At 54.5% G+C, this 27,389-nt stretch overlaps 1 protein-coding gene and 2 long non-coding RNA genes across 3 annotated transcripts; 2 read left to right on the top strand and 1 right to left on the bottom strand.

Moving 5' to 3' along the window:
• Window positions 1-982: 982 nt before the first annotated feature.
• LOC121479117 lies at window positions 983-22,098 on the bottom strand. Its single transcript, XR_005984652.1, has 3 exons — window positions 21,767-22,098; window positions 12,602-12,774; window positions 983-2,190 (listed from the first exon to the last, which is right to left on the bottom strand). It is a non-coding gene; the product is annotated as an uncharacterized LOC121479117 (long non-coding RNA).
• Window positions 4,939-6,458, top strand: LOC121479114 (alcohol dehydrogenase class-3-like). The gene has a single exon (XM_041734636.1). It carries the CDS (start codon window positions 5,023-5,025, stop codon window positions 6,145-6,147), a length of 1,125 nt encoding a protein of 374 aa, XP_041590570.1. The 5' UTR covers window positions 4,939-5,022; the 3' UTR covers window positions 6,148-6,458.
• LOC121479118 lies at window positions 12,576-25,967 on the top strand. The gene is made up of 3 exons (XR_005984653.1): window positions 12,576-12,655; window positions 25,131-25,240; window positions 25,643-25,967. It is a non-coding gene; the product is annotated as an uncharacterized LOC121479118 (long non-coding RNA).
• The last annotated feature ends 1,422 nt before the right edge of the window (window positions 25,968-27,389 follow it).

Below are 27,389 nucleotides of genomic sequence, written 5' to 3' on the forward strand. Positions count from 1 at the left end.
CAGGGGGGCACCTGCTGTGGAACCGAGGAACCGGGGGAATCGGGCAGGTCACCCTGCAAGGGCCGTGCCACCCGGCAGCCAGCACCAGGGGCTGCGAGGTCCTGCCTGGGCGGCCCAGTGACGAGCATCCTAGAAGCCGACAGCCCCCTGAGTCCCGTGTTGCGCGGAGCAGACTGGGTGACGTGGCCGTGGGCGCCGCGCTCAGACTTCTGGTAACATTTGGCTTTGAAAATTGGCCCCTGGGGCCACGTCCCCTCCGGGCAGCTCAACAGGGACAGGGCAGGGACAGACCCTTGCCACCGCCCCTCATCCAGGTCTACCCCCCATAAAGGGGGCCAGAAGATGCAGCGGGACGTGCGCCCGGGGAGCCGCCTGATGGCTCTGCCGCAGTCTAGTCCCCTCCCAGGCCCTGCTCCCTTGGACCCGTCAGAAAGACAAGCAGCCCGAGGCCCGAGGCCCGGAGCAGAGGAGCAGACACGAGAGGGAGGGAGGGAGGCCGCCTCGGGCGCCTGGGGGCAGCTCTGCGGCGAGCAGGCCGGGACGCAAGCCCACTTCAGTTTGTGAGCCAGTTCCCTCCGGTGCGGTGTAGACGGCTGCACGTCGGTCACGGGAAGGACACGGCCTGGGCCTCCCAGGGTGAGGCCTGGAACCCCCGCTGGCCCTGGCATCGCCCGCAGCCCTTGCTCCCCCTCCTGCCCCGGTTCCAGCCTCTTTTCCTGGGCAGACTCCAGAGGCCGGGCTGTCGCACGGCCGGACGCGTGGGCCTGGTGCTGCGCCGGGGCCCTGGGGGCTCAGGTTACGGTGCGAACCGCGGCCCCCGGGGGGCCTGATGGGGTTTCGGCCCCGCCCGCGCCTTGGCTGGGTGCCTGGCCTGGCGCCCGGCGTGGCCCCCGCTATCTGCTTTCACCAACCGGAGGCCCTGCCCTCTGAATAGAGGACGGTCTGGGGGTGAAGAAGTGAGGTTCAGGGCCCCCCGTCGGTCGGGCCTGAGCACCCATCCCGGGCCAAAGCCGGCTGCCTCTTTCCCGAGGAAGAGAGACAAGACAGAGGGCAGACAGACGGGATTAGCACGGAACCCCTCGTGAAGGGTTTTATTGCAGGTTAAATAAAATGTCTCAAATAAAACTACGGGAGATGGTCTTTAACCTTCCTGGGCTGTAAATATGTATTAACTCAATTACTATCAGCAATGAAGGCCCCAGTTTGGGAACAGTGTCCTGAGACCAAAAAAAAAAAAAAAAAAAAGACATTATCATCCTGGGAAATGAATCCGGAATAAAAGGAATTTCTTCCACCTTAGCTAATGAGCAGCTGTATAGGGATGGAAATGAAGGCCTCTGCCTGGGAATTGCTTTTGACAGTTCGTAGGGGTGGAGGAGAAAAGGTTCGCCTCCCTGTAAAGCCCTTGGAAGCACATTAGGGACATTGTTACAATGCAAATGAGGAAGACCGTTGTGTTTGGGTGGTTTATGGGTTTAGTAAAAGGAGTAACATTTCAATTAGTGGGGAAGGAATGAGAACTGGGCTCAAAGAGGCTTAATTGGCAACTTGGCTTTCCCAGGGGACTTTGAAGTAGCATCCGCGGGCGCGGGGGAAGGTTTTCGGAGGTGGGTGGAGAGCGGAGAGCAGGGCAGGGATAAGCCCCTGGGCTGAGCTGGGCTGGGCTGGGGGGCGGGAGCGGGCGGGCGGGGTGCCCGGGAGGTAGGCCCAGCCCCACCTGCAGGCGCTCGAGTGGCTCCAACCTTCAACCCCGACCCTCTCCTCTCCCCAAGCAGGCAGGTCTCCCGGAAGCCACCTCAGGGGCGGCGAGGACTGAAGCCCGAGGACTGAAGCCCGAACCTCACCCGTGCGGGGTTTCTTTTTCCTTCTCGAGGGTCCCTTTTGCTAGGTCTCTAGGATCAGCCCGGAACACGCGGGAGCTCAGCTCCTAATTGCTGTGAGCTCCGGGGCCCACCAAGGTGCAGCACGTGTGCCTGTGCACGTTCCCGAGGCGCTACGGGTCTGAGCGCTCCCACAGGGCCCCAGGGGTGCAACAGGTGGGTGTCGGGGTCGGCCGGCCCTCCCAGACTTCGCAGGCTGCCAAGGCCCTGCCAAGTGCATCCTCGAGGAGCTGTCTCTGCTTGCTGGCGCGGGCACATGGGCTTCGTCGGCGCACCTGGCGTCCAGGGCCTCGAGGTGTCATCTCTCCATCTGGCCATTCACAGGACCCGGCGGATTTAAAAAAAAAAAAAAAAAAAAAAACATGGAAAAACCCTCCAAAGGAAATAGGAAGACAAGGCGCCAAGATGACTGTTCGTGATGAAGTCTGGTAGAAAATTCAACCAACCCTGTGTTTTGGACGAGAGAGCGATCCGACCAGGGCGCTGGAGGGCCATCCAAGCCCAGGCTCCTACGAGGCAGACTGGACTCTGAGCTTGGGGGGAAAAACCAGAACCAAGAACCTCCAGGGGACCCCGTGACCCCGTTGGTTCCCTCCATGTTGACTTTGGAAAGAGCAAGCCAGTCTCCCTGCCACGCGTGCATTTGCAGATGTGGACTGGGTTTTGCAGGAGTCCGACCAACGTGCCCTAAACCCCGCTGGAAGCCGTCACCCCACACGCAGGCCCGGGCCCGGCTTCCTCCCTCTGCCCTCCCCTCTCCCGGGTGGCTTCTCCTGGAACACTGGCTCGTGTCTCTGGAGCCTGCGGTTTGGGAATTGCTATTCGCCAACTACAGCAGGGCCCGGAGAGTTTACTTCGGATCTAAAACGGGAGCCGGACCCACCCTCTGAGTGAGGCTCCCCCCCTCGTAGGTGGTAGGTGTGGGCTGGCGGCTGCGGCTTTGCAAGTGAACCTCCTCCCAGCGCACGGGCCTCGGTCCTGCAGGGCGCCCAGTCCCCTCCCACGTCTCCTCCCTCGCCGCTAAGGACGAAGGCCCAAGGCAAAGGGCCTGCGTGTGCACCTGCCCCATTCCTGCACGGCGGGCAGGCCAGGCCCCCGAGCCGCCGCTGTGGCACGTCCAGTCCCCGTGCCGCTGCGGGGAGCAGAGCCCGAGACAGCGCCAGTCCTGGCGGCCGCCGTTGGGTGGACAGATCCTGCCCCGGGAGGCCAGCCGTGCACAAGGTGAGGCTCCTGGGGACCCAGGCGGGCAGCACCGGCCACGGGGCGGGACGGCCCAGAACCCGTTGTAAGTGCCACACTGAACCCTACTACAGAGTCATCCCGACATCCCCGGCAACGCACACATGACACACGCGAAGCTGAGGCCCTGACTGCTGAACAGACCCAGGCAGCCGCCTCCCGGGGGCGGAGGGCGCAGCCCAGACCCCAGCCCCGGCGCGTGGCCAGTGCCTGTGCCCTTCGAGTAGCGGGAGTCCCTGCGTCCGCGTCCCCGTGGGCTCTGCGCCCGCCGGGGCGGGAGTCAGGTTACAACCTGCAAAGGCAGCCAGCAGACACGCGCCACACGGCTTCCGCTGGTGGAAAAGCAAGACGTCGTCATCGTTAGGGACACCCACGTGGCGGGTGGAGCCCTCGCTCGCCCTCGCTCGCTCTCCCCGGACCTCTTGGGACGTCCTCCTGGTAACCCGAGCTGCCTCTGCGGGGCTTTGGTCAAGGTCCCCGAGGAAATCCTAAAACTAGACCATTAATCTCAAAAGGCGCTTTTCAGGGTCCACAGTATTTCTATCCCTGACCTTGCGTGACCTGTCGTTGCAAAAAATGGTGGCGTCTATGACCCTGGCTTTATGATGAGAAACTTGGTTTAATTGAGGTGAAAGCAGTGGCTCCGAGCCACACTCCTCAAAAGAGGCTCAGGGGACCCAGGACCGGGAGCGGCTACGACCCAGGCCAGCGCCCCAGGGTCCGACTCGCTGCGGACTCCTCCCCTTCGGGGGACGCCCTCCCTCTGGGACATCCGTGTTCCTTGGCGACACGAGGGCTTGGGGGGCCGTGGCGGGCACGGCCGCCGTCCTGCGGGGGTGAGCGGGACCTCCAGCCTCCCGCGGCACAGGAGCAGAAGCGGAAACACGTCAGCCTGTCGGGTTAGGGACGGGGACGAGGGCTTTTCATCCATCCTCCCGCTTGGGAGCATCCTCCAGGACATTGGGACGAGCTGGACTGCTAAAGGGGGGGACGAGGGGCTAAGGCGGGGCCTCCCCGGGCTGCGGTGTCACCAGTAAGGGAGGCGACCAGCTTCCAGAGACCAGACCCGCGGCCTATGAAACCGCAGAAGGATAAGGAAGGATTACCGCCTCGCAATGTCTCCAAAAAAAATATAATAAAAAAAAACCTACAAGAAACACGGAATGTGTGACGCTTCTCTCTGACGCAGGGGGCGCAGGAACCCTCCCTCGGCATCGCCTGATATTAAAAAAAAATTTTTTTTTAGGAGAAAAACGGGTTCTTCTTGCACAGTCCTCTCTCTGTGTCTACGAAGCTCCAATACCTTCCTGTGGAAAAGTCCAGGAGACCCTTGGATCCGGTCGGAAACGTGCGAGCGTGAGGACACACTCGCTGGGCGAAACCTGCCCCGGGTGAGACCTGCACCCCCGTGTCCCGGGCCGCTCCTCGGTGCTGCGGCCTCCCCCCCACCTCTGTCTCGCTCCCTCTCGGGAATGAATATATTATAAGATTTTATTTACTTATTCATGAGACACAGAGAGAGAGGCAGAGACCCAGGCAGAGAGAGCAGCAGGCTCCATGCAGGGACCTGACGCGGGACTCGATCCCAGGACCCGGGGTCATGCCCTGAGCCGAAGGCCGATGCCCGACCGCTGAGTCCCCCGGGCATCCCCGCTATTCTTTTTTATTTTTAAACTTTCTTTTACTTTTTTTTTAATTTTTAAACTTTCTTTTTCTTATTTTTATTTTTAAACTTTCTATTGAGGAAAAACCTACATCAAAAACTGCCCAAATCTGAGGAGCACGCCCCGCCTACGCCGCGCCCACGCCGCGCCCCCTGCGCCGAGCGCACGCCCCGCGCCCGCTTCCAGCTCGGTGCGGCCCACCCCGGATGTCCGCCCCTCACTGACCCGGAGCAGAGGACATGGCGAACCAGGTTATCAAGTGCAAGGCTGCAGTTGCCTGGGAGGCAGGAAAGCCTCTCTCTATAGAAGAGGTAGAGGTGGCACCCCCAAAGGCTCATGAAGTTCGAATTAAGATTATTGCCACTGCAGTTTGCCACACCGATGCCTACACCCTGAGTGGGGCTGATCCTGAAGGAAGTTTTCCAGTGATCCTGGGACATGAAGGTGCTGGAATTGTGGAAAGTGTTGGCGAAGGAGTTACTAAGCTGAAAGCAGGTGACACTGTCATCCCACTTTACATCCCACAGTGTGGAGAATGCAAATTTTGTCTAAATCCTAAAACAAACCTTTGCCAGAAAATAAGAGTTACACAGGGGAAAGGATTAATGCCAGATGGTACTAGCAGATTTACTTGCAAAGGAAAGACAATTTTACATTATATGGGAACCAGCACATTTTCTGAATATACAGTTGTGGCTGATATCTCTGTTGCTACAATTGATCCTTTAGCACCTTTGGATAAAGTCTGCCTTCTCGGTTGTGGCATTTCAACTGGTTATGGTGCTGCTCTGAACACTGCCAAGGTGGAGCCTGGCTCTACTTGTGCCATCTTTGGCCTAGGAGGAGTTGGATTGGCGACTATCATGGGCTGTAAGGTGGCTGGTGCATCCCGGATCATTGGTGTGGACATCAATAAAGATAAATTCTCAAGGGCCAAGGAGTTTGGAGCCTCTGAATGTATTAACCCCCAGGACTTCAGTAAACCCATCCAGGAAGTGCTCATTGAAATGACTGACGGGGGAGTGGACTATTCCTTTGAGTGTATTGGTAACGTGAAAGTCATGAGAGCTGCGCTAGAGGCCTGCCACAAAGGCTGGGGTGTCAGCGTCATAGTTGGAGTAGCTGCTTCAGGTGAAGAAATCGCCACTCGTCCATTTCAGCTGGTAACAGGGCGCGTATGGAAAGGCACTGCCTTTGGAGGATGGAAGAGTGTGGAAAGTGTCCCAAAGTTGGTGTCTGAATATATGTCCAGAAAGATAAAAGTTGATGAATTTGTGACTCACAGTCTGTCTTTTGACCAAATTAATGAAGCCTTTGACCTGTTGCATGCAGGAAAGAGCATTCGAACTGTTGTAAAGCTTTAAATTCAACAGAGAAAACATGTCCATCCTTGTACTGAAGTCTTGTGGTCCACCTGGAACAGCCAGACAAGTAGGGAGATGCTCTTCTAAGTTCACAGTCTCTTAGACCTTTTCTACTACTACTTTTTAGAGTAACCTTCTCTAGGGAATAATATTTTTTGTATAATTCATAAATCTCTAATCAAGGACAAGGCTAATACAGTCATAAATCTGTTTTCTGAACTCTCCTTCACATGAATAATTGCCAACCCATTAAGGAGTATTCTAACATAATAAAAGTAATTTCTGTATAAAAAAAAAAAAAAAAAAAAAAAAAAAACTGCCCAAATCTGAGCTGTGTTGAACGCCCGCCACCTTTGAACAGCACCCGGCAAGCAAGCGGCCCTTCTCTTTTTGAGGCCAGAGGCGGAGTTGTGCTCATCTTTGCAAACTTGGCGCCCGGCGCAGCGGGGCCTCACCAGAGCTCCCGGGTGCTTGCAGGATGAGTCAGCGGCTGCTTATCTCCCCGTCTGGGTCTCGCTCTCCCCGACTCACTCGCCCTCTCCGGCAGTTCCCACGTCACCTGAGCGGCCCAAGCGTGACTCGGCATCCCCTGCCCGGCCTGGGGAGCCCGAGTGAGGACCCCTGGCAGGACGGGGCGGGGCCTGCCCCCCAGCATCCCGCCCGGCTTTGCCACTTGCTGAGAGATCCGAGGTGTCCGAGCGCTCACGTCGGCCAAGAACCAAAGGAGCCGCTGGAGAATCACGCGTCTCAGCCTTTGACGTTCCACGTGAGACAAGGCAGGAGCGACACCCTGGCTCGTCGATCTGGCACTTGCCCCGTGCCAGGCAAGCGGAGCCCCGTGACCCGGGGCCGTTTCCACACTTACTTCCCAGGGCTGCTCTCCTCGGCCACGACACTGTCCTCATTGGACAAATGAGGAAACTGAGCCAATGCAGCCGGAGTCGAACGCCTGTGGCCGGTTCCCGAGCCAGTGACGGTGAACGGTGACCACCCTTCCTACGGGCCCCGGGGCCTTGCTACCAGCCGCATCAACAGCGCTCGGTGACACCCCAACCTCGAGGACTCTCCGCCTGAGACTGCGAACCCGGGAGCTTGGATGCTCGGGTTCATCTGCAGTCGGGCAAGACGAGAGCGGGGCCCGATGAGGCCTGCTCCAGGGTCCCGGCCTCCCCCCCATGGGAGCCGGTTCAAGGTTACCCAGGGCTGGGGCCTGAGTTCTTACGGCAGATACGGAGTCAGAGCCCCTCATTTATGTCCCCCCCGCCCCACCCGCGGGCCTTACTCGAAAGCAGCGTTTTGGGGAGATTCACGATCCTGGAAGACAGAAGCACGGACGGTGGCCCCAAAGCATCCTCCTACCTGTGCTGAACGGTGCAGCCTGCCCGGCGGGCGACACCCTGGACGTCCGGGGAGGGACATCCCCCCGGGGAGCCCGCGGCCGGGGCCAGACACGGAGCCACCCCGTCCGCAGCCGGGCCTCCAGCCAGCCGCTCCTGCTCCTCCTGCTCCTGCGGCTCCGCCGGGCCCTGTTTACACTCCGCTCACCAGCCAGACCTAACCCCTGGGGTCGGGATCCGCACTTAATCCTGTTTCCGTATATCCTCTGGATCAATACGAGTTCATACGAGTCATCGCTGTGGGTAGGAACCATGTTTGGGGAATTCTGGGTCCTTCGGGTTTGGTGCCAACAGGGGGAAATACGGAAAAGGAAACCCAAACATTTACAAACATCCCGGGATGTTTGGTTCAGGCTGCCCTGCGTAAATAAGACACAGTCCAGGAGATACGAATTTTCCTAAGACTCACTTATTTTGTCCCAAATAAAGTTTGGCTTAAAAAATAATAATAATAATAATAAAAAATAAAACAACCCTCCCCATCCCCGAAACCCTCCCCAACTCCCCCCCCAAAAAAACCCACCCAGGTCACCAGTCTCCGTTTCTGTCTTGCTTCTTGGGCCCATAAGATCTTTTTCATGCACTTTGCTTCAACACTATTGTATTTCTTCTGTGCTTTGAAACGGAGCCCCTCTCTTTGATGGATTTTAGCAAAACGTGCTTTCGTGTCTCCCTAATGAACTTTCGCTTGGAAAATGCCCCAAACCGGGAAGATGCTAGAAGTGGGACGATATTTTGTTTAAAGCAGAGAGAGAGAGACCCTGTCTTCTGGTCCCCTGCTCTCCAGCCCGCCCCCGAGGAACAATCAGCCAAGAATCACAGATGGGATCATTTACGGTCTTCCCTGCAAGCTCCCCGGCCCTTCCAGGCTCTGTTTATTCGGTCAAAGTCTTCAGACCCACGGGGTGGGCCCCTCCCGACGGCCCCATCTTTCCGGCGCTCGGACACCCTGATTGGGATTTAATCTGTGCCGATCTGTCAGAAGGTGACTGACGGAGAGGCCTCTGTGCCGCTGGGTGGTGAACCTGAGAGGACGCAGAAGTGCCCCGTGGGGTGGGGATTCTTCAGGAGCCCCGGCGGCCTGGGCTGGGCCTGCAGTAATTACGGCTCCACGGAGGGGAAACCACCCAAAATGGAAGACAGCTTGGCGCCACCGTGAAAACCCCCTTTGGTGGGAGTGTTGCTAATTAATTTATTTATTTTAACCGTTGAAAAGGTCCCGTGGGGGACAGTTTCCTAAAATCGAACTGCATTAGCCTTCGGAGTCAGAAGGAGAGGGGAAGCCGGCAAGCAAGGAACCCCAACGGCGCTCGAGGTGCCGGGGCGGGTGGGTCCTCGGGGAGACCCGAGCCGCGGTAATCGGGGTGTTTGTGAGCAAAACCGGGTCAGGCCAGGCGGCCTGCAGCGATCCTGGTGAGGGTCAGGACCGCAGCCCTTGGGCCTCGAGGAGCCCGTGTTCTCCTGGCCCAGCTCCTGGTCCCCGGGGGCCCAGCCAAGCCTGTCCTGGTGGCTCCTCCTCTTCTGCGTGTCCGTCTGTCCGGTGGGACGTGCAGGTCTGTCCTGCCAGGGTTTGCTGTGGGCGTGGAGGGAGACCGCGGAGGGGACGCTGCTGCGGGATCCCCGACACGTGGTGTAGGGACCCCGGGGGCAGAGACCCCGTCCTCCGTGGGGGCCAGCCGGTCGTCACCCCAGCCGAGCCGGTGGCTCCTCACCCTTGCGCTTTGCTCCCAGCTTTGGGGCCGCATGGAGCACCTGTGCGCCCCTCCCCGTCTGCTTCCGTGTCTGCAAAGCTGCACCTGCAGGACGCTCCATCCGGACGTGGACCCCTCCGTCTACCGCCTCTGATTTTTCTGCCCCCCCCATTCCTGCCCCCGTCCCCGAGCCTGTGCCCTGGGGACACTCACTGTGTCTAAGAAAGGGGACGCTTCCCCCCGGGTGCTGGTGAAGAGCAGCAACACACAGGCCTCGCCCTGCACGGGGCTGTGCTCTTGCAGTCCCCGCGGCTCCGGGCGGGACCCATGGGGGTCCCCACAAGATGCTCTGCTCTCCCGTCCCCAGCACGGTGCAAAGCCAGGGCCACCCGCCCCCGAAACCCTCAGCACCCGGCGGGGTGTAACCTGCGCAGTCACTCACGACGTTGCCTCCGAAGCCGTGAAAGCACCACGAGGCCACGTGGCTCACCTGTTCCAAAAACTAAACATGCGGCACACGCAGGGCGCACAGGATGGCCGGGAAGATGCCAGACGCCGACGGACCCAAGTCGAAGCAACGTGAAGGGAGCCAGGCCGTCCGCGGCACCGCAGCGGGAGCAGGGGACAGGTGCCGACCCGCCCGCCCACCGAGGACGTACACTCCGGGAGGCCTGGCCCATCGGGGTCCCCGGACCCACCAGATCGATGCGGCCCAGGATCCAGCTCACAGCTGGGGCTTCGATGGGTTAGTGAACCTCTTTGAGGCCATTCGTGGGAACAAGCCAGGACGTACGCAGGACTCCGAGGTGGCCCCACAGCCACTTCCACGGGGCCGGCAGCTGAGAGCAGGCGTCACCCCTCTCCTGGTTTCCACTGCTTCTCCCGTAAAATGGGGAGAGGAGTCTCTGCTGTTTGCACGGTGGCTGTGCAGCCCAGATGTGCGTGGACACACGTGCACAAACCCAGAGATTCGGCTCCGCGGCCGAGAACAGGAGGCCACGGGGTGAGGAAGGGGCAAGGAGGGCGCCCCCCAGGCCGAGGGAGGAGCCTGCCGGCCCCCGGTTCCAACCTCCAGCCTCAGCTGTGAGAGGTAGTTTCCACTGTAAGCCCAGCAGTGGGACCCCAGGACCAGGGCAGGCCCCGGCTCCTCTTCCCGGCCCAACCGGTTAGACGGTTCCCAGCTCCAGGACCGAGTCCTCCTACGCTGAGCCTCAGATGCCTGTTTCATTTCCAAAGAGCTTCGCCGTGGTTCTGGCAGCTTCTCTGGCGATCTCATTAGGGACCTGCTGACGGCCCGTCTTACAGTCGGGGCTGCTGGGACCACCGCAAGCGACCATCTGTCTGGTCCTGCAGGGAAGCAAATATTCGTGGACCAGCTCGAGGGAAGCAGCGCTCTGCGGGGTGGGGGGGGATCTCGATGGATTAGGAACAGCACAGTAGGGGCGTCCCAGAGGGCTCAGGCTGTGACCCTGGGTCCCGGGATCGAGTCCCCCATCGGGCTCCCTGCAGGGAGCCTGCTTTTCCCTCTGCCTGGGTCGCTGCCTCTCTCTCCGGGTCTCTCATGAATAAATAAATAAAATAATTTTTTTAAAAAAAGAGCACCGTAATATACTTTTTGAGGAGCCCACGGTGGCCTTGTCACTGCTTCCGTCTTTCCGCCCAACGGAAAGCGGGTCCGTAGAGCTTCCCTCCAGTTCTGCTCATAACGGGGCCTAAGCCGACCTCGCCTGGTGCCCGACCAGGACCTACACACCCCGGGTCCAAGGAATGAGCCCAGGGGTCAAGGACCTTGTGACCCATTGCTGGTTTTGCCGCCCCGGCTCTCCTGCCCTCACCCGGGAAGTGGGGGCGCCCCCTCCTCCGGGCGGGGTGGTCCCGGCCCCCGTGACACGAGCAAGGAGCACGGGCATGCACGCGCGGGCGGGAGGGGCCGTGCGAGTGCTAAGTGGTGAAGTCATTACCGCCCTCGTCCTCCCAGGCTGTCAGCGCCTGGGGGTGGGGACCCTCCCAGAGCCCCAGGAGAACGGGATCAAAGTGTCCGGCTGGTAGGAGCCGAGTCAGCTGCGGTGGCCGCGCCTGGAACGGGTGGCCCGGGGAGAGCAGCCGGGAGGAGCTCTCCCGGTGGGTAAGGAATGAGTCCCCGTGGGGAGGAAGCAGGATGCATAAAGCCCAGGAGCCTGATGTGTTTCTGAGATCAAACAGAGCAGCATTGTACCGGGGTGTGGAGCTGATGTCAGCGTCTAGGATGCTGGTCGGAATCGCCCTGGTTACGCAGCTGGACCGGAATAAGGCAAGTCTGTATCTGAACTCATTAATTTTTACAACCAACTGAACTGTTCTGCCTTTTTTGGGGGGAGGGCGTTGCTGGGGGAGGCGGTGCGGGGGGAGAACAAGGGAAGGAAGGGGAGAGGGAGGGGCGCTACGTATGGAACAGGGGGCTTCCCAGCAGCAGACACTGTCCCATTATTCCCAGCAGACCTCCGGCCGCTGGACACTCAGGCCCGGCGGCCGCGGGAGGGGAGCGCCAGGCCGGGGCCAGGGAACGTAAGGGTAATTAGGGCGGCACAAGCCGCTCCTAGGAGTTCGAGTTATGTCAGTGTTTCCATTATACGCCTCACTTTTTGGGGTTTATAACGGAGCTATAAAAACTCACGCCAGCTGAGAATTTGGCAGGCCGGGTCGTGGCAAAGGAGGGACTGTTTTTTAATTCAACTCAGCTGCTCGTAACTCGGGCGGGGAGCACGTCGCGCGTCGTCGGGACGGTCGCCGGGGCTGAAGAGCTCTCGCTGTGCGGTCCCCGCCCCTGGGCCCCCTTGGGTCCCCCTGTGCTGTCACCCAAGAGGTAGCACCGTGGAAACGTGTCTCTCCAGCTCCCTGAGTGGGGGGTGTGCAGGCACCCGGCCACGGACACACCTGACAACTCGGCGGTGCTCTGTCTGTCCCCCGGGAGGACACGGCTCACCTCGTCCCTGCAAAGGTGCAGAGCGCTTCACCTGAGCCGTTGATCCCGACAAATCCGGTGCTGGGGTTCACCCACGCCGTCGGGACAGGGTTTGACCTGCCTGAGTAGCCCCCCTGCCCCCCGAGGTGGGTTCATTGGCCCCTCAAGCACAGAGTGAAGAGTTTCCTCCGTATCTTATCCTGCAGCCACTGACTCAGTGCAGCCCAGATCCCCTGGACCTCTAGTGAGCCAGGGTACAGGCCACCCCCGCGCAGCCTTCTGCGTCCTGTCTCCCCTTTGCTTTCCTATCCACTCTTCTCCCGTCACACTTGCTTGCTGTGTTATATATAGTTCACCTCTCTGTGCACATTTTACTTCCGCGCCCTGAACCCCACTGACAGAGTCCTGTGCTTAATAATCTCTACCTTCTCCGAAGCGCCAAGCCGTGAGTCGGTGCCAACCCGGATGAACTCCGCTCGGTAAGTGTGGGCTGAATGAGTCGGCCGAATAATTCGTGATGACAATCAGAAGCCAGGCGGCCGACAGCAGAGGTCCAGGGAGGGCTCAGGGCACACAGGAGCTTCTCAGTTCCTTCCTCCTTAATAGAAGGGAGAACAGAAGATCACATGTATTAGTCGGAAGGTGTAGTCAGGACGGTTGGCGCTATAGGCCGCTGGGGAAGCCACCGGCGTGTAACCAGGAAGCATGAGTGGGAATCTAAGCTCTCCCGCTAGAGGTGACCTGCATTTTTCTGAGCCTCGGCGTCTTCTCGATCATATGGGGTCGACATCACCTTGGCCCCCAATGTCACAGGACGGTAGTAGGTTGTATCAGTTAAGAGTGTGTCTGGTTGCAAGTAACAACAAATCGTTGCGGTGCGTTCAACGAGCAAGAGTGTCTTTCTCCCACAGAAGAACGAGTCCAGTGGGCAGTGCGAGGCGTGAACCGCGGTGACACCTTAGGACACCCAGGTCCTTTCTGTATTTCTGTCTTGACAACTTGCCATGCCAGTTCTCTGCCTCATGAGGCTCGTCTTCTCTTGGTCACAAGGTGACTCCTGGAGCTTCCCCACGTGTGCACATTCGGGAAGAACAGGCAACGGGCGGACGCCCTTCTCCTTGTGAGTCTTTCTCAGCCCATTCATCCTCGCATCTCTGGACGCTGTGGGGCACCGGCCCACCTTCAGGTTAGTCAGTGGCCAAGGGAGCTGGCGTTGCCATGACTGATGGAGCCCCGTCATCCTACATCTCCTGGCACTGAGGTAGAGACACAGCCAAGAGTCTTTCTGTGATAACAGATCAACTCAGCAGGGAGGAAGGGGGCAGGTGGATGAGCACCCAATAGAGTCTGCCTCATGGTAAAGCAGATAAAGCCAAGCTCCTCAAGGTGTAACAGCATCAGCAGCACCTGGAAACTTGGTAGGAATGCACCTGGGTGGCTCAGCTGGTTCAGCATCCAACTCTTGGTTTTGGCTCGGGTGTTGGGATTGAGCCCTGTATTCTGCTCTATGCTCAGTGCAGTCTTCTTGGGGTTCTCTCTCCCTCTCCCTCTGCCCCTCACCCCCTGCTCATGCACATAAGCACGCACACCACTCTCTCTCTAAAAAAAAAAAAAAGAAAGGAAGGAAGGAAGGAAGGAAAGAAAAGAAAAAAAGAAAAGAAAGAAAAGAAAAGAAAGAAAAAAGAAAGAAAAGGAAAGAAAAAAGAAAAGAAAAGAAAAGAAAAGAAAGAAAAAATAAAGAAAAGAAAGAAAAGAAAAGAAGAGAAAAGAAAAGAAAAGAAAAGAAAAGAAAAGAAAAGAAAAGAAAAAAAAGAAAAAAGAAAAGTGGCTCCACCCTGGACCTGCTCAATCAGAAATTCTGGGGCAGGGCCCAACAACCTGTGTTTTAACAAGTCCTCCAGAGGATGCTGAAGCTCACTCAGGTTTGAGAACCACTGGGATAAAGTTGAGAAAAAAACTTAGCAACCAAGCTGGAGACTCAGTGACGTTAATGGAACGTATTCTTCATCGAAGCCCTCCTGTGGGAAGAGGGGAGGAGAAGAGGCAGAGGGAGAGGGAGGCAGGGAGGAGACGCAGGTAGCCTTTACTGAGGTGGGCAACGTCCCTGCTGCCTGCCCCGGCTCTTCTCTCTTAATCTGAACAAGCCCCGTCTTCACAGATGAAAGGTTACGCGACTGATGAAGGACAATAGCTCAGATTCAAATATTGGTCTGATTCCAAGCCAGTGGACTTCCGACTGCCACACCTCAGAGGGAACAGTCCTGGCCAACTGCGAATAACTCCATTTATGAAAATGGGATTTAAGAGTAAAATCCACTGCTCCTCTACTGGGCATTCAGAGCCCTCCAAAATTTTGCTCTGATCTACCTTTCTGCCCCCCCTTCACTCCAGCCCCCACCCCCACCCAACCCCCATACCCTTCCCCCGGCTCAGAGCCACGCCTGATGCCTCCCCGTTCCTTGGGCTTTGCCAAGGCCTCAAGGGCTTCAAGGCCTCAACTCAACTCCTGCCCTCTGTGATGCCCTCCCTTCCCCTTTCTGCCTGTTGAACTTTATTCTTTGTAAATGATTAAACGACTAAAACTGACCCTCTATGTGTTCATGGTACAGTACATAAAACCAGCTTGGCATTCAATAATTGCGCAATAAACGGATGCAAGGATGCCTGCTTTGAATTCCCCTCCTACCAGGAGGCACCTCCAAGCTTTTCTTTCTAATTCCACAGCATTTTGCTTGCATTTCTGATTTCTCAAATCTGTCCTGTGATAAGATGATACATTTGCCTCTGTCTCCCAACCAGCGTGTGAACCCCCAAAGCCAAGGTGTGGTCTCACTCATGTCTTTATCCTCTCTAGCACCCAGCGCAGGGTCGTACACGTAGTGAGCACTCAGAAACCACACGTAGAGGATGGAACTCTCTAACATGAAGTGTCCATCTGTACATTTCAAAGAACTTCAAACAACTGTATTTTTCAACTAGCTGATGAATCCTACCATTTTTAATGCACAAAAGCCTGTTTCATGCGAATGCTGTTGATGGAGGAGCAAACCTTTCCTTTGGATCATTCTAGTAGATTTTACCTTGCCCAGTGCTTAGCTAATCCAATTCTGAGAATACAGCGTCACCGCTGGATGTTGAAACAGAGCCATTTTGGGAAGCTGAGCGGAAAACCTCCCAGTAGGAGTTATTTACGCACCTGCTGGATTGCCTATAATAAATGAGACTAGCCAGCTCATGGTGCGATCCCCCAGCACACTGTACCCTGGCCATTCCCTCCCTGCCCGCATTTACTGGATGACTTCCAAGAATGTTTGGAAATTAAATATATTTTGCAGCCTCCAGAAAGTATCACGGGACAACATTAAAAGTGATACTGAGCTGTAGATAATTGCATTTATTTTACAAAGTCTTTAAAAGAACACCTTTTTACAATACATTTTGACTGTCGGGGGAACGGTGAGTGAAGGTTAGAAGGAGGGACCAGAAAGAAGGTATGAAGGTGGTTGCTAAAATCCAGCACTTTCTAGGCAGAAAACAGGAGAGGCTCAAAGAAAGCGTACATACATACATACATAAATATCAAAACAGGCAGAAGACTGTGTTCAATTATCCTCTCACTCTTGTTTGCCTCCTTAGGCCCTTGTCACCATTTTCTGGACATTCATTCCAAATAACTGACCAACAAGGACTGTTGAATACCTTCGCCACCATGGGCCCAGCCTATGAGGTGCAAAAAGAGAAAGAACGCCAGAAGAAAGACTGCCATTTCTGACATTTTTCTAGCTTTTAAGAACTTAAAAATGCTTTCAAATACTTGATCTCATTCAACCCAATCTCATTGTACAGATGAGCAAACCGAAGAACGTATGACCGGGACCATATGGCGTATAGGTAACTGAGTCTGGGCCCATGCATACATGTGCTGACTCTAAGTCCTGTGCTCTTCACTCTCTGCCTCTCTGCCACAAAGACAAGGGCTGAGCTTTTTTTTTTTGTTTGGTTTTTTTTTTTTTTAAGATTTTATGTATTTATCTGAGAGACAATGAGAGACAGAGAGAGAGAGAGAGAGCACAAGCAGAGGCAGCAGAGAAAGAGAGAGAAGCAGACTCTCTGCTAAGCAGGGAGCCCAACATGGGGCTCGATCCCAAGACCCCAGGATCATGACCTGCACCAAAGGCAGACCCTTAAGCGACTGAGCCACCCAGGTGCCCCAAGGGCTGTTTTTAACAAATGTCTAGGCTACAATATACACTCCCACAATATGATAAACTTTAAAAGATCTCTTTTACAAATTCCTGGGTCAAGAAGCATTAGAGTTAACTGTTTAACTTCTTCCACTAGGTCCTCACTGAAACAACCCGGAGAGGAATATAGAAGAAAAAACTTTAGGGAAAGGGAGTATAAGTACAGGACAATATGCCTTCCATGTGGTGAAAAGTGTGGTGCTGTCCTGTCCAACATGGTCCAGGTGGGTCCAGGTGAAGGGGCATCTCACAATGTCACCTCCCGAGAAACAGCAGTGCTTATAAGAAGTAAATGGCAAGGACACTACGAGATCCCCACCCTGCATGGGTGCATGACTGGTCCCCTTGCAATTGTGAATTTTTAAGGGTCAGAGGCAATAATGACAAAGGTGCTGGCCCAGAGGAGGCAAAATTTACAACAGCATAAAAGACACTTAAAAAAAAACATAGCTAATTAAAATTTTCATTAAAAGCAATAAAGAAGAGGCACTTGGGTGGTTCAGTCCGTTAAACATCTGCCTTCAGCTCAGGTCATGATCCCAGGGTCCTGGGATGGAGACTGGGGTCAGCCTCCCTGCTCAGCGGGGAGCCTGCTTCTCCCTCTCCTTCCTGCTCATGCTCTCTGTCACTATCTCTGTTGTTTGCTCTCTCTCTCTCTCTCTCAAATAAATAAATAAAATCTTTAAAAAATAGAAATATCTAAACATTTTTATTTATTTAAGAGAGAGAGAGAGCCAGAGAGTACAAGCAGGAGGGCAAGCAGCAGGAGAAGGAGAAGTAGACTCCCCACTGAGCAGGGAGCCTGGCACGGGGCTGGATCCCAGGACCCTGGGCTCATGACCTGGGCAGAAAGCAGATGTTTAACTGACTGAGTCACTCAGGCATCCCTCAAAAACTCTTTTTAAAGCAATAAAGAAGAGAATGGGCACTGCAAAAAGTCAAAGTCGGTGGTAAAGAAATTTAAAGAACTGCCATGGAATGAGGAAAAAAAAAAGACAAGGGGATTGAAATAATGAGAGAAAAATTGTCATACCTAAAGAACATCTAATACAGAAAGCACAGATCAGAGATGTTCCTGGGGAAAGAGAGAGACACAGAACAGAATCAGAATAAATAAAACAAACAAAATAACCAAAAATATAAAAGAAGAAAACTTTCCTGAGCTCATCTATCCATAAGGATCCATCAGCCTCCTGTGACAGAAATGCAACACCAAAATTAAGAGTCTGGGAAATATAGATTTTATTCCAAGCAGCCATGTGCCCATATGAAAATCAAGAAGTATATAAGTAAGGAGATTATGGATTGAGGGAACCACAACCAACCTCTGCCATAACTGAGTAAAACATGCATATTTGCAGATAAAAAGACCTCACTGAGTACCCACAAAGTTACCTCAAAGACTTCAACTATGAAATATATTCAAGTTCAGGAACAACAGAAGAATTTCACAATTACCCAGGCAAGAAAAAAAATTAAAAGCAGGGGCTAGCCTGCTCAGTCCTATAACTAACATGGGATGACAATAGTGACATACAAATGGTTTTGAGTATAAAAGTTACCAGTCAGTAATTCTGAACTCATACAAGTTGTCATTCATGTTTACAGGAAATGTAGGAAGGCCCCCGGGTGGCTCAGCGGTTGAGCGCTGCCTTCGGCTCAGGGTGTGAACCTGGGGTCCTGGGATCGAGTCCCACGTCAGGCTCCCTGCATGGAGCCTGCTTCTCCCTCTGCCTGTGTCTCTGCCTCTCTCTCTCTGTGGCTTTCATGAATAAATACATTTAAAAAAAAATCAACAAATACACACTTAAGTTTTATGCCTTTTATTATTCATAAATTTCACCTCAAAGGGGGAAAAACTGCAAGCAATTAAACTCTGCTTAATGACATTTGCACTGAAGATTTAGGGGGATGTACAGTGACATCTTCAATTTACTTCCAAATGCTTTTTTTTTTTTTTTAAGATGGGCTGAATGGATAGATACACGATAAAGCAAGCAAAGTAGAACAGCAATAGTGGAAATGAGATGCTGCATATGAGTGTTCACTAGAATTCTTCCAACTTTTCTGTAGTTTGAAAATTTTTATAAAACAATATTCTGAGAAAAAAAAAAAGCAATACCTAGATCTAGAATCCCAGATTAAATAAATAAAATAAGAAACTGAGTGAAATAGGGTAGAAGAGGAAAGTAACAGTGTGTTTGTTTCTTAACCTGACGTAGGAGACCTATTAACTGATAGGTAGCATTTTTTTTTAAATCAGTAATTAGAAAAGTATAGTTTCCCTCACATATGTTTTAAATTATCAAAGCAATTCAAATAGAATTTTAAAATAGGACCCATACAGTCTCTATTACAGAAAAAAGGAAAAACAAACATAGCAAAAAAAAAAAAAATTTAAGAAAAGAGCACAAAGTAGTTTAAAAAACCTAAATCATAAGCAACCTGACTAAAGTAAAAATTCACATAGTAACCATGACAATAAATATAAATGGCTTAAACTCCTATATTTGAAAAACTAAACCTACCAATATGCTATTCACTAGAGCAAACAAAGGAAAGTATCAGACGAAGGAAAGATAAGCTGGCAAACACATCACTCGTAAACACACCATCGAAAAGAAATCAGGATCACAATTTTTCCAGCCACGTAGAACTTAAAGGCAAAAGCTTCAGTGAAATTTAGATAAATACTGACAAAGTGAGCAACTCAGAAAGAAAACGTAATTGTCACGAACCTTCTTGTGCCACGTTATACATAACAAAAATAAATAAAACAAGAATTCCTAGAGATCCAGAGGAAAATTGATAAAAATGCAATAGTAACAGGAAACCCAAAGATCATGCCTTTGCTCAGAAAGGTAATATGTGTCAATAATAATACGACCCTGAGTTAGGAAGCACCTCAGGTGTGTTGCACTCAGCGTAGAGCTGATCAGGACTTCAGGACTAGAACTTTGCTCATCCTAGAAGCTATATTTCCTTAATGAAAGCAGGCCACGCGCAAGCTTCTTTGGCATCACGCACCCACATTCACACTTGGCCTATGTTGTCTATAAACCCCACCTGCCTATGTGCTGCAGATGCAGAGACATATGAGAGAGGGAGGTCACTCTCTACGTGGGAGATTTAGCAAAACTCCGGAGCCATAAGGTCTAGAGAAGTTTCCATTGCTGGTTTAGAGGAAGAAGAAATGGTGTGGGCTATAAGACCTGGAAAAGAGGGATCCCTGGGTGGCGCAGCGGTTTGGCGCCTGCCTTTGGCCCAGGGCATGATCCTGGAGACCCGGGATTGAATCCCACGTCGGGCTCCCTGCATGGAGCCTGCTTCTCTCTCTGCCTGTGTCTCTGCCTCTCTCTCTCTCTCTCTCTCTCTCTCTCTCTCTCTCTCTCTCTGTGACTATCATAAATAAATTTAAAAAAAAAGACCTGGAAAAGATTTCTCGTAACTGTTAAAACTCTGAGATGCTTCAAAAAGCAACGAGTCCTCGTAAAAGATCGGATGATAGAACAAGGAGTTTTGGTTCCTAGGGCTGGATCCTGCTTCCACAAACAGAAACGAGGGAGACCGGAGAGGAGCAAGGTTAAGGGAAAGTTGAACAGGTGGACACGAGCACATTTCGAATGTGCAATAACCGTAAGATAGGCCGTTGGAAGTGCTTCGGAGGCTGTGGGAAACGTAGAACAGGATCTGGCTGGAAATGTGGATTGGAGAGGGACTCTCACCAAAGTCAATTAAAACCATGATTCGGGTTACTGGTGGGGAAGATGCAGGATTAGCAAAGCCCACAGAAGCCGGATGATGGAGACCTGGGAAACCCGGCAGAGAATTCTGTGCATGACGTCGTAGCAACGTAAGGCCCACGAAGGTTTTGGATCAGGGAAGTGGTTCCAGTTATTAGGAAATCTCCATTTTGAAGCCAAATTTTGCCTCCCTACACATCTATCGGCAGCTGTGCTTCCTCCGCCCTGTGGGGTAACCCAGATTGCATCTGTTCCCCCCCCCCCCCGCCCCACGTCGATTGACGACGGAAAAGCAGCAACAGCCTTTCACCTTCGTGCAGTTAACAGGACTAGAAGGGGAAGACATAACGCACTCCGAGAAAACCACATTAATCATCAACCCAGGAAACTGGAACGCTCCACAAAACCATTGCTATAAATTCAATATTTACATAAAAATCTGGACGTTCAAGTTCTTGTTACCACAGGGAAGGAAAACACGTAAAGCTACTAGAAAGAGCAGCCCGTTTGCTACTCAGACTCACCAAATCCTTGAGTGCAACATCCCCCCTTTACAGAGGACAACTCAGCTGCCAAAAGACGGTCGGCGTCTTGATCAATAACCTGCCCACGCGATTAACGATTCCCACTTGGCCATTCCCGTCTTTGAGTTGAAGAAACCGCGGCCCTGAGGGCACAGTGACCCGCCCGATGTCGCATGTCGCACGGCAAACAAGCATCCAGACTAATAGTCGCGCCCAGTTTGCCCTGCGCCACGACCACCCCGGCCAACCGAGGCGCCGGACAGGCAGGGAGGGAGCGGGAGAAATGTCTGTGTTCCTGGTCTTACGTGTCCTTTGGAAGGATGAAAGCCCCAGAGGATGCGGGAACCGCGTACACCCACCTGGGTTTTGGGTGAAGTCGCTGGGACCCGCTCTACAATTTCTACAAAAGAGATAGCATCTGCCAGCTTCCCGCCCAGGGACCTTATTACAAGTGGGTCAGGATCCCAGGGTGGGGCCCTAGAACCCAAGTTCCTCCAAAGCAGGGGAGCCGCTGAGGTTTACATTCGTGAGCAGTGAACATGTGATGAGTGAATCCAGATCTTGTCCTCCGGCCTGGGGTCAAACTGGGCAGGGGTCATCCTCCGGCCTTGGGTCCCCAGGCCCTCGTGTGCCCTTCCGGGCCCCGCTCATTCCTCAGATCAGCCCAGAACGGGTCCTCCTGAAGGACATCCCTTGGCTGTTTTAATTTCTAAAACCTGTCATAAAAGCAGCTCTTCTCTCCTAATGAGGTAATTGGTGCCATAATGCCATTAGGAAGGTGCCCCTGGCGTGCGGCTCAATTAAGAAAGGTGCATTAAATGATTTACGTTTCTTTATTTAGCCGAAACTCTAGCTCTAGACTTGCTAAGGAATATGATGCAATGAGCCAGAGGATGGGGCTCCTTTAATCCTATATGCAGCTTCCTAATGGATGCATTGTTCTTCCTCACCCCACTGTCCAATTTTTCTTCTCCTAATGCTGGAAACAGAGAGAGGGGGGGAAAAAAACCTACTCAAGTGTCAAGAGGCAAAAGGGAAAACCTGCATGAGACTGATTCTCAGCCAGCAGACACACTGACCTTCCCGAGGGACGGGGCTCTCCACGTCAGCTGTTGCCCTTGGGGTTTATTCTGGGCTTCGGCTGGACCCGGACCCCGCAGAGCCCCCTAAGGAGGGCCCGGCTGCGGTACCCCCGGCCTGTGCCACCCGGGGTTTTTTGCAGGAGCCCGGGGAGGGCCTGGAGGACGGGCCACGGGCCAGCAGTCGCGGCAGCTCCCGAGAGCTCGCTGGAAATGCAGAAACCCAGGCCCTGCCCCACCGGATGAAATCAGACCTGGATTTAACAAGCCCCTCAAGGGATCCTGAGGCTCTTTGAAATTTGAGAAGTGCCGGTCTGGATCCTTCCAGAATAAATCAGAACTTCCCAGGTTGCCTCAGAGAGCTTTACCCGCCGCCGCCGCCACCGGGAGCCAGCCCATGCCTACCCCTGGTGGCCGCGGTTTTCTTAAGGGTGACGCCGTTCTCATAGGAGAAAACCTCTCTTTTTTTTTTTTTTTTTTTTTTAAGAAAAAAATCCCCAAGTAACAGAAAAGACCAAGAGAGAGTTTCTGGACTTAAGAAGTTCAAAGCCCATATTCCATCTACTTGCATAACCAGCAGCCTCCCCTGCATCACACCCGGGGCCGCCGCTCGGTCCGTGCCAAGCCACAACTGCATGAAAAGCCAGAAGAAAAACAGTGTTTGTGACACAGGGAGGCAGGAGGCCAACTTCCAAGCCCGGGGAGCCGCCGCGGGGAAGGGGCAGGGGCAGGGGAAGGGCCGCGGAGGTGGCTTCCCACCCGACGCCGCCCCCGGAGGCCGGGCCCAGGGTCAGAGGCGCCCGTGGGGGGCACCAGGAGGAGGCCCGGGGAGCTGGTGCGGGACCCCTTGAAGCCCGCCCGTCCCGGCCCCACGCGCCCCGCCATCCCCGCAGTCCCCGCCGTCCCTGAGCCCCCAGCCCCAGACGAGCCAGCGCTTTCTGTTCACATCTTCCCTCCCTGGGTTTTTCCGCTCGTCCCCCCCCTCGCAGCCAGGAGTCTGCTCTTGGTCGCTGGGAGTTTGAAGCCTGAAAGTTCCAGAGATGAGTGAGATCATGTGGCATTATGTGGCCCCAGCTGGCTTGTCCCACTCGGCCCCTCCCTTGGAGGCTGCTCCGCCGGCCTTGCCCCCGTGACAAGCCTGCGGCCACCAGCTCCCAGCGGTGGCCACCAGCTCCCCGCGCGGCCAGCGCTCACCATCTTCCCCTTCAGGTACACACAGCCCGACTCGGGAGTGAAGACAGTGTCCCTTAAACCCAAGGTCTCCCTCGACACCCCAAGAATCTCGGGTCCCCAACGAGCTCATCTGCAGTGGGGGAGCTGGCTTGTGAGACAACAGTCGGCCCCCCAGCCCCTTCCCCTGCTGCCCGTGGACGTACCCGGCCCTCCCAGGGCCAGCGCGGCACCCCGAGGTGACTCCCAGGTGACCGTTGCGTCCCCTCGGGCCTAGGCCCCCGGCTCATTGGGCCCACATGGGCGAGCTTTGCACCCGGGCTCCTGGATCGGCCCCTCCGCCCCCCTCCCTCCCCCGCTGTCTTTCCTTAGGTCCCAGGCACCCTGTCATCTTCCTGGAGAGGGATGCCCCCCCCTCCCCAGGCGGGGCGAGTGACTGTGACGTTTCCATGGCACTGCGCTCCGGGACCGCGGGCTCCCCTCGTGCGGGAGCGTCCCGGAATGTCTCTTTATTAGGTGTCTGCAGAGGCAGAGCTGTCCTGATGCCAGCGCCCCCACACTGAGGACTTTATTAGATTTTTAATTTTCTGTCTGGGTGCCCCCGCGGCATCACACTTTCCACAGCTGCCAGGGGCCCTAAGCAGCTTCCTCGGCCCCCCCATAACAGGAGAGGTTTCGGGGCCTCTAAGATAAAGACGCTTTGTGTCTGGGCGAGGTGCTGCGGGGAGAGGGAGAGGGACAGGCCGCAAGCCGGAGCCACCGTCCCATCTGTGCGGGGGCCCAGGGGCTCTGCTGGGGCTTCGGCTCGACGCCTGGCCTGCCCCCCCCCCCCCGGGGACATCCTGGCACCCGCGGCGGCGACCCACGCGCCAGGACTGGCGTGCGTTCCCTGGGGGCTCTGCCCACAGGCCGCCCCGGGCAGGTCCCCCGTGGCCCAGGCCCACCCTGGGCGGCAGCTCCTGCCCAGGCACACTCGGGTTGACCAGCAGCACCCCTCCAGCCCCGGGCCCCGAGGGTCTAGGCAACGACCACCGACCACCGGCTGGCAGAGGAGGACCCACAGGCCCCAGGGAGCCCCGAGCTCGGCCTGCCGGCGATTTGCTCCCGGCGGCGGCCTCTAAGCCTCCCTTTGAGGAGACCTTATTTGCAGGGTGAATGCGAAAGCCCCAGAGAAGAAAACCCTTTGGTGATGCCCGCCTCGGGAACAATTTTGCCTCTGAGAGCAAGTTGGTATTTGGGGTTAATCCCTCTGTGGAAACACTGGGTTGAAAGCCCAGGGGAGGTCAGGGGTCTGATTACGGCTTCTGTTGACATATAAACTTCCTGGGCCCAGGAGACAATCGCAGGGGTGGGGGCAGGGCCCGCGGAGAAAAGAGAGAAAAGAAGAATTTTTTTTAATTAAATGGCCTTCTCTCTTAAAATTACAATCAAGGAAACAAGGTGGGGCTTGTGGACTCAAGCTTCGATTTCCTGCGCAGGTGCGAGGATTTCTTTCATTTTTCAGTTAAGATGGACGTGATGGGGTTGAGGCGTCTTTGAGACAGAGTTGGAAATGAAATGCGGACGCATATACACGCACCTATTAGGTGTATATATGATACAAATGTGTGTAGGTGTATTTCAAGAAAATAGGTATATTTAAAGAAAAAAACCAAAAAACAAAAAACAGGAGGAAATGCCTTCAGGTATCTCCTGAGAACCACAGGGATGGTTTTGTTGTGTATTTTAGGTTTGGTTTGGTTTGACCAGAGAAAATCATCACAAAGACTCTACGACAGGCAGATAAGCTAGAAACAATGGTGTTTAGGCCAATTAAAAAAAAAAAACAAAAACAAACTGCGATAAACACATACATTCAACAGAAGCCCAGTTGACAGTATTAAAGACAGAATTTACACTTTCAAAAGAATTACAAGAAAAAACACTTGCGTACGCTCACTAAAAGGCAAAGCAAGGCTATGCGGGGGGGGGGGGGGGGGGGGGGTTGACGCCAACGTGGTTATCCAAAAAAGAGCAGTTAATTTTTGAGATCTATAATTGGAATCCTTTTTTAAATTAAATTAGATCTTGTTTCAATTCAAGTATAATTAACACACAGTGTTATTTCAGTTTCTGGTAACTTGAGCGATTTTTAAAAACATTAAAGACAAAATACTTTTACTTTTACTTTTTTTTTTTTTTTTTGGACAAAAAGACAGGGTGTCAAGAGTCCGTCCCAGACTTCTTTAAGAACATTAAACAAAATATCCATGAAGAAACCGGAAACCCTATTGTTTGGGACATCTGCAAACAGATAAAGCTCAGGTATGTAGGATTTAAATCTGAAAACGTCCCATAATCGAGGAGAAGTTCCCCAGGCCTGACGACACGTTTCCTTTTGTGTCTCTAGCTGGTGAAATTTTTTTGAGGCTTTTGCAAATATTTTTTTTTAAATTTATTTATGATAGTCACAGAGAGAGAGAGAGAGAGAGAGAGGCAGAGACACAGGGAGAGGGAGAAGCAGGCTCCATGCACCGGGAGCCCGATGTGGGACTCGATCCCCGGTCTCCAGGATCACGCCCCGGGCCAAAGGCAGGCGCCAAACCGCTGCACCACCCAGGGATCCCCTTTTGCAAATATTAAAGATGCTTCTTCTCCCCGTTTACTTTGTTAAATAAAAAGGAAACCATTTATTTTTTTCTTTTTTTTCTTTTTTCTTTTTTTTAGCATTTCTTTTAAGAAGTGGTCGCTTCTCCACTTTGAGTCTCTGGCTGAAGAACCTTGGAAAGCCAAGCATCGGACGTTTCGAAGATGAATCTGTCCACAAAGTAGCCAAGAGAAAGAAAAAAGCGAACAAAAGTTGAAATCAAATCCTATAGGCCATTAATTGCCCCTTGGAAAGCCTCAAGAAAATTTCTTATTCTTTCATTTTTCTCCATAAATCCTATAATCTCCCCAATTCATCAGCGACTTGGTTCCCGGCCTTGCCCACTTGGCCTTTTTCCTTTTATGTCTTTCATCCCCTAAATGAGAATGGTTTCTCCATGTTCTCTAACACAAATTCCTTCAGAGCATCCGACGGCAGGCAGGTGGCTGCTTCAGTCGCGGGGGTTCGACCAGCGGCCCGCCCCGCAGACCACGCGAGCCCGCGTCCGGGAGGGGCGCCTGTCCTCAGGGGCGCAGGGATTTGTCACCCCCTCGCAGGCTGAGTCCTGGCCTGGACACAAGGGAGGGGGTTTGGGGCCCCCTGGCAGGTATCAGAGGTTGTCAGAGGGCTGGGGTGGGTCGGGGGATGCGAGACCACGTTGCGGGGGCAGGAGCCTGACCGTGACCCCCCTTGGGCTCCGATATGCCCAGGGGCTGGGCCCTGCAGTCTGCCATGGGCTACGGTCAGGGCGACTCCACGATGTCGTCCCCACACTGGGACACCTCCGGGGGTAAAAGTGGGGGAGTCTGTTAGGATCAGGGCGGGACAAGCCTACGTCCGAGCCGGGGCCTCTCCAGGCAAACTGGGGTGAGGCTGACCTGAACTATGGGGCCCCCAAAGTCTAGGGGACATAGCTCAGCGGCATCAGAATGGACTCGGGTGGATTCGTCCCTTGGCCCCGGAGCAGGGAGCAGCCAGGGGTGGCCGTGGGCCTTCCCGCCCCTGCCCTCACCGAGCACTAGCAGACACGGGGTCTCAGAGGGCCGAGGGGCTTATGCTCCTTGGCCCCGTTCCTTCTGCCTCCTCCCACGGCTGTGGCCACTGGGAGGTCTTGGGTCTGTAGAACCACCTAGAACAGTCAGACGAACATGGCTCTAAGCCTTGAGGCCCAACGTGGAGGGAAGCTGGACCACAGGCCACTCTGCCCCAGGAGATGGAAGCTGGGGGGTCTGTAGGAGCTTCCTGTGCCCCTGAGGATGACACGGGTTGCACAAGGACCTGCCCACGGGAGCCGGCAGGTGGCAGGAGCATGGCGGCGGCCCACGGGTGGCAGCCAGGGCCACGTTTGGTGGTGAGGGGACGGTGAGCCCCCCCCACCCCTCCTGCCCTGCGTGCGGCACGTGTGTCCTGCGGGGATGCCCCGGAGAGCGTGGGTTCTGCTGGGGCAGGTGGGGGGTGACCGCAGAGTCCAGTCAGCCATGGCCTGGACGCCAGCTGGGCACCTGTCACGGGGGCGGGGGGCAGGTGGCAGCGCTGACCTGCGTCCTGCTGGCGTCACGGACACTCAAGCCACTCCCATCCACATCATCGTGAAATCCCCCACCAGCATCTTTTGCGGCCCGTCCCTCGCTCGTACTGTTGGGCCTTCATTTTGGGGCCAGAAACGTAGAGACTCACGCAAAACTTTCAGAGCATCTCACAGGGAGTCGGTGGGCGGGGCCCCTGTAGAAGGACGGGGGGACGAGGTCAGACTGTCATCACCCCCAACCTGCACGTGGTGCCTGGTGAGAAGCCCGGAGAGGAGAGGAGCCGACCTCCCGTCTGCCC

Source organism: Vulpes lagopus, chromosome 19 (genome assembly GCF_018345385.1).
Source record: "Vulpes lagopus strain Blue_001 chromosome 19, ASM1834538v1, whole genome shotgun sequence".
NCBI classification, from domain to species: Eukaryota; Metazoa; Chordata; class Mammalia; order Carnivora; family Canidae; genus Vulpes; species Vulpes lagopus.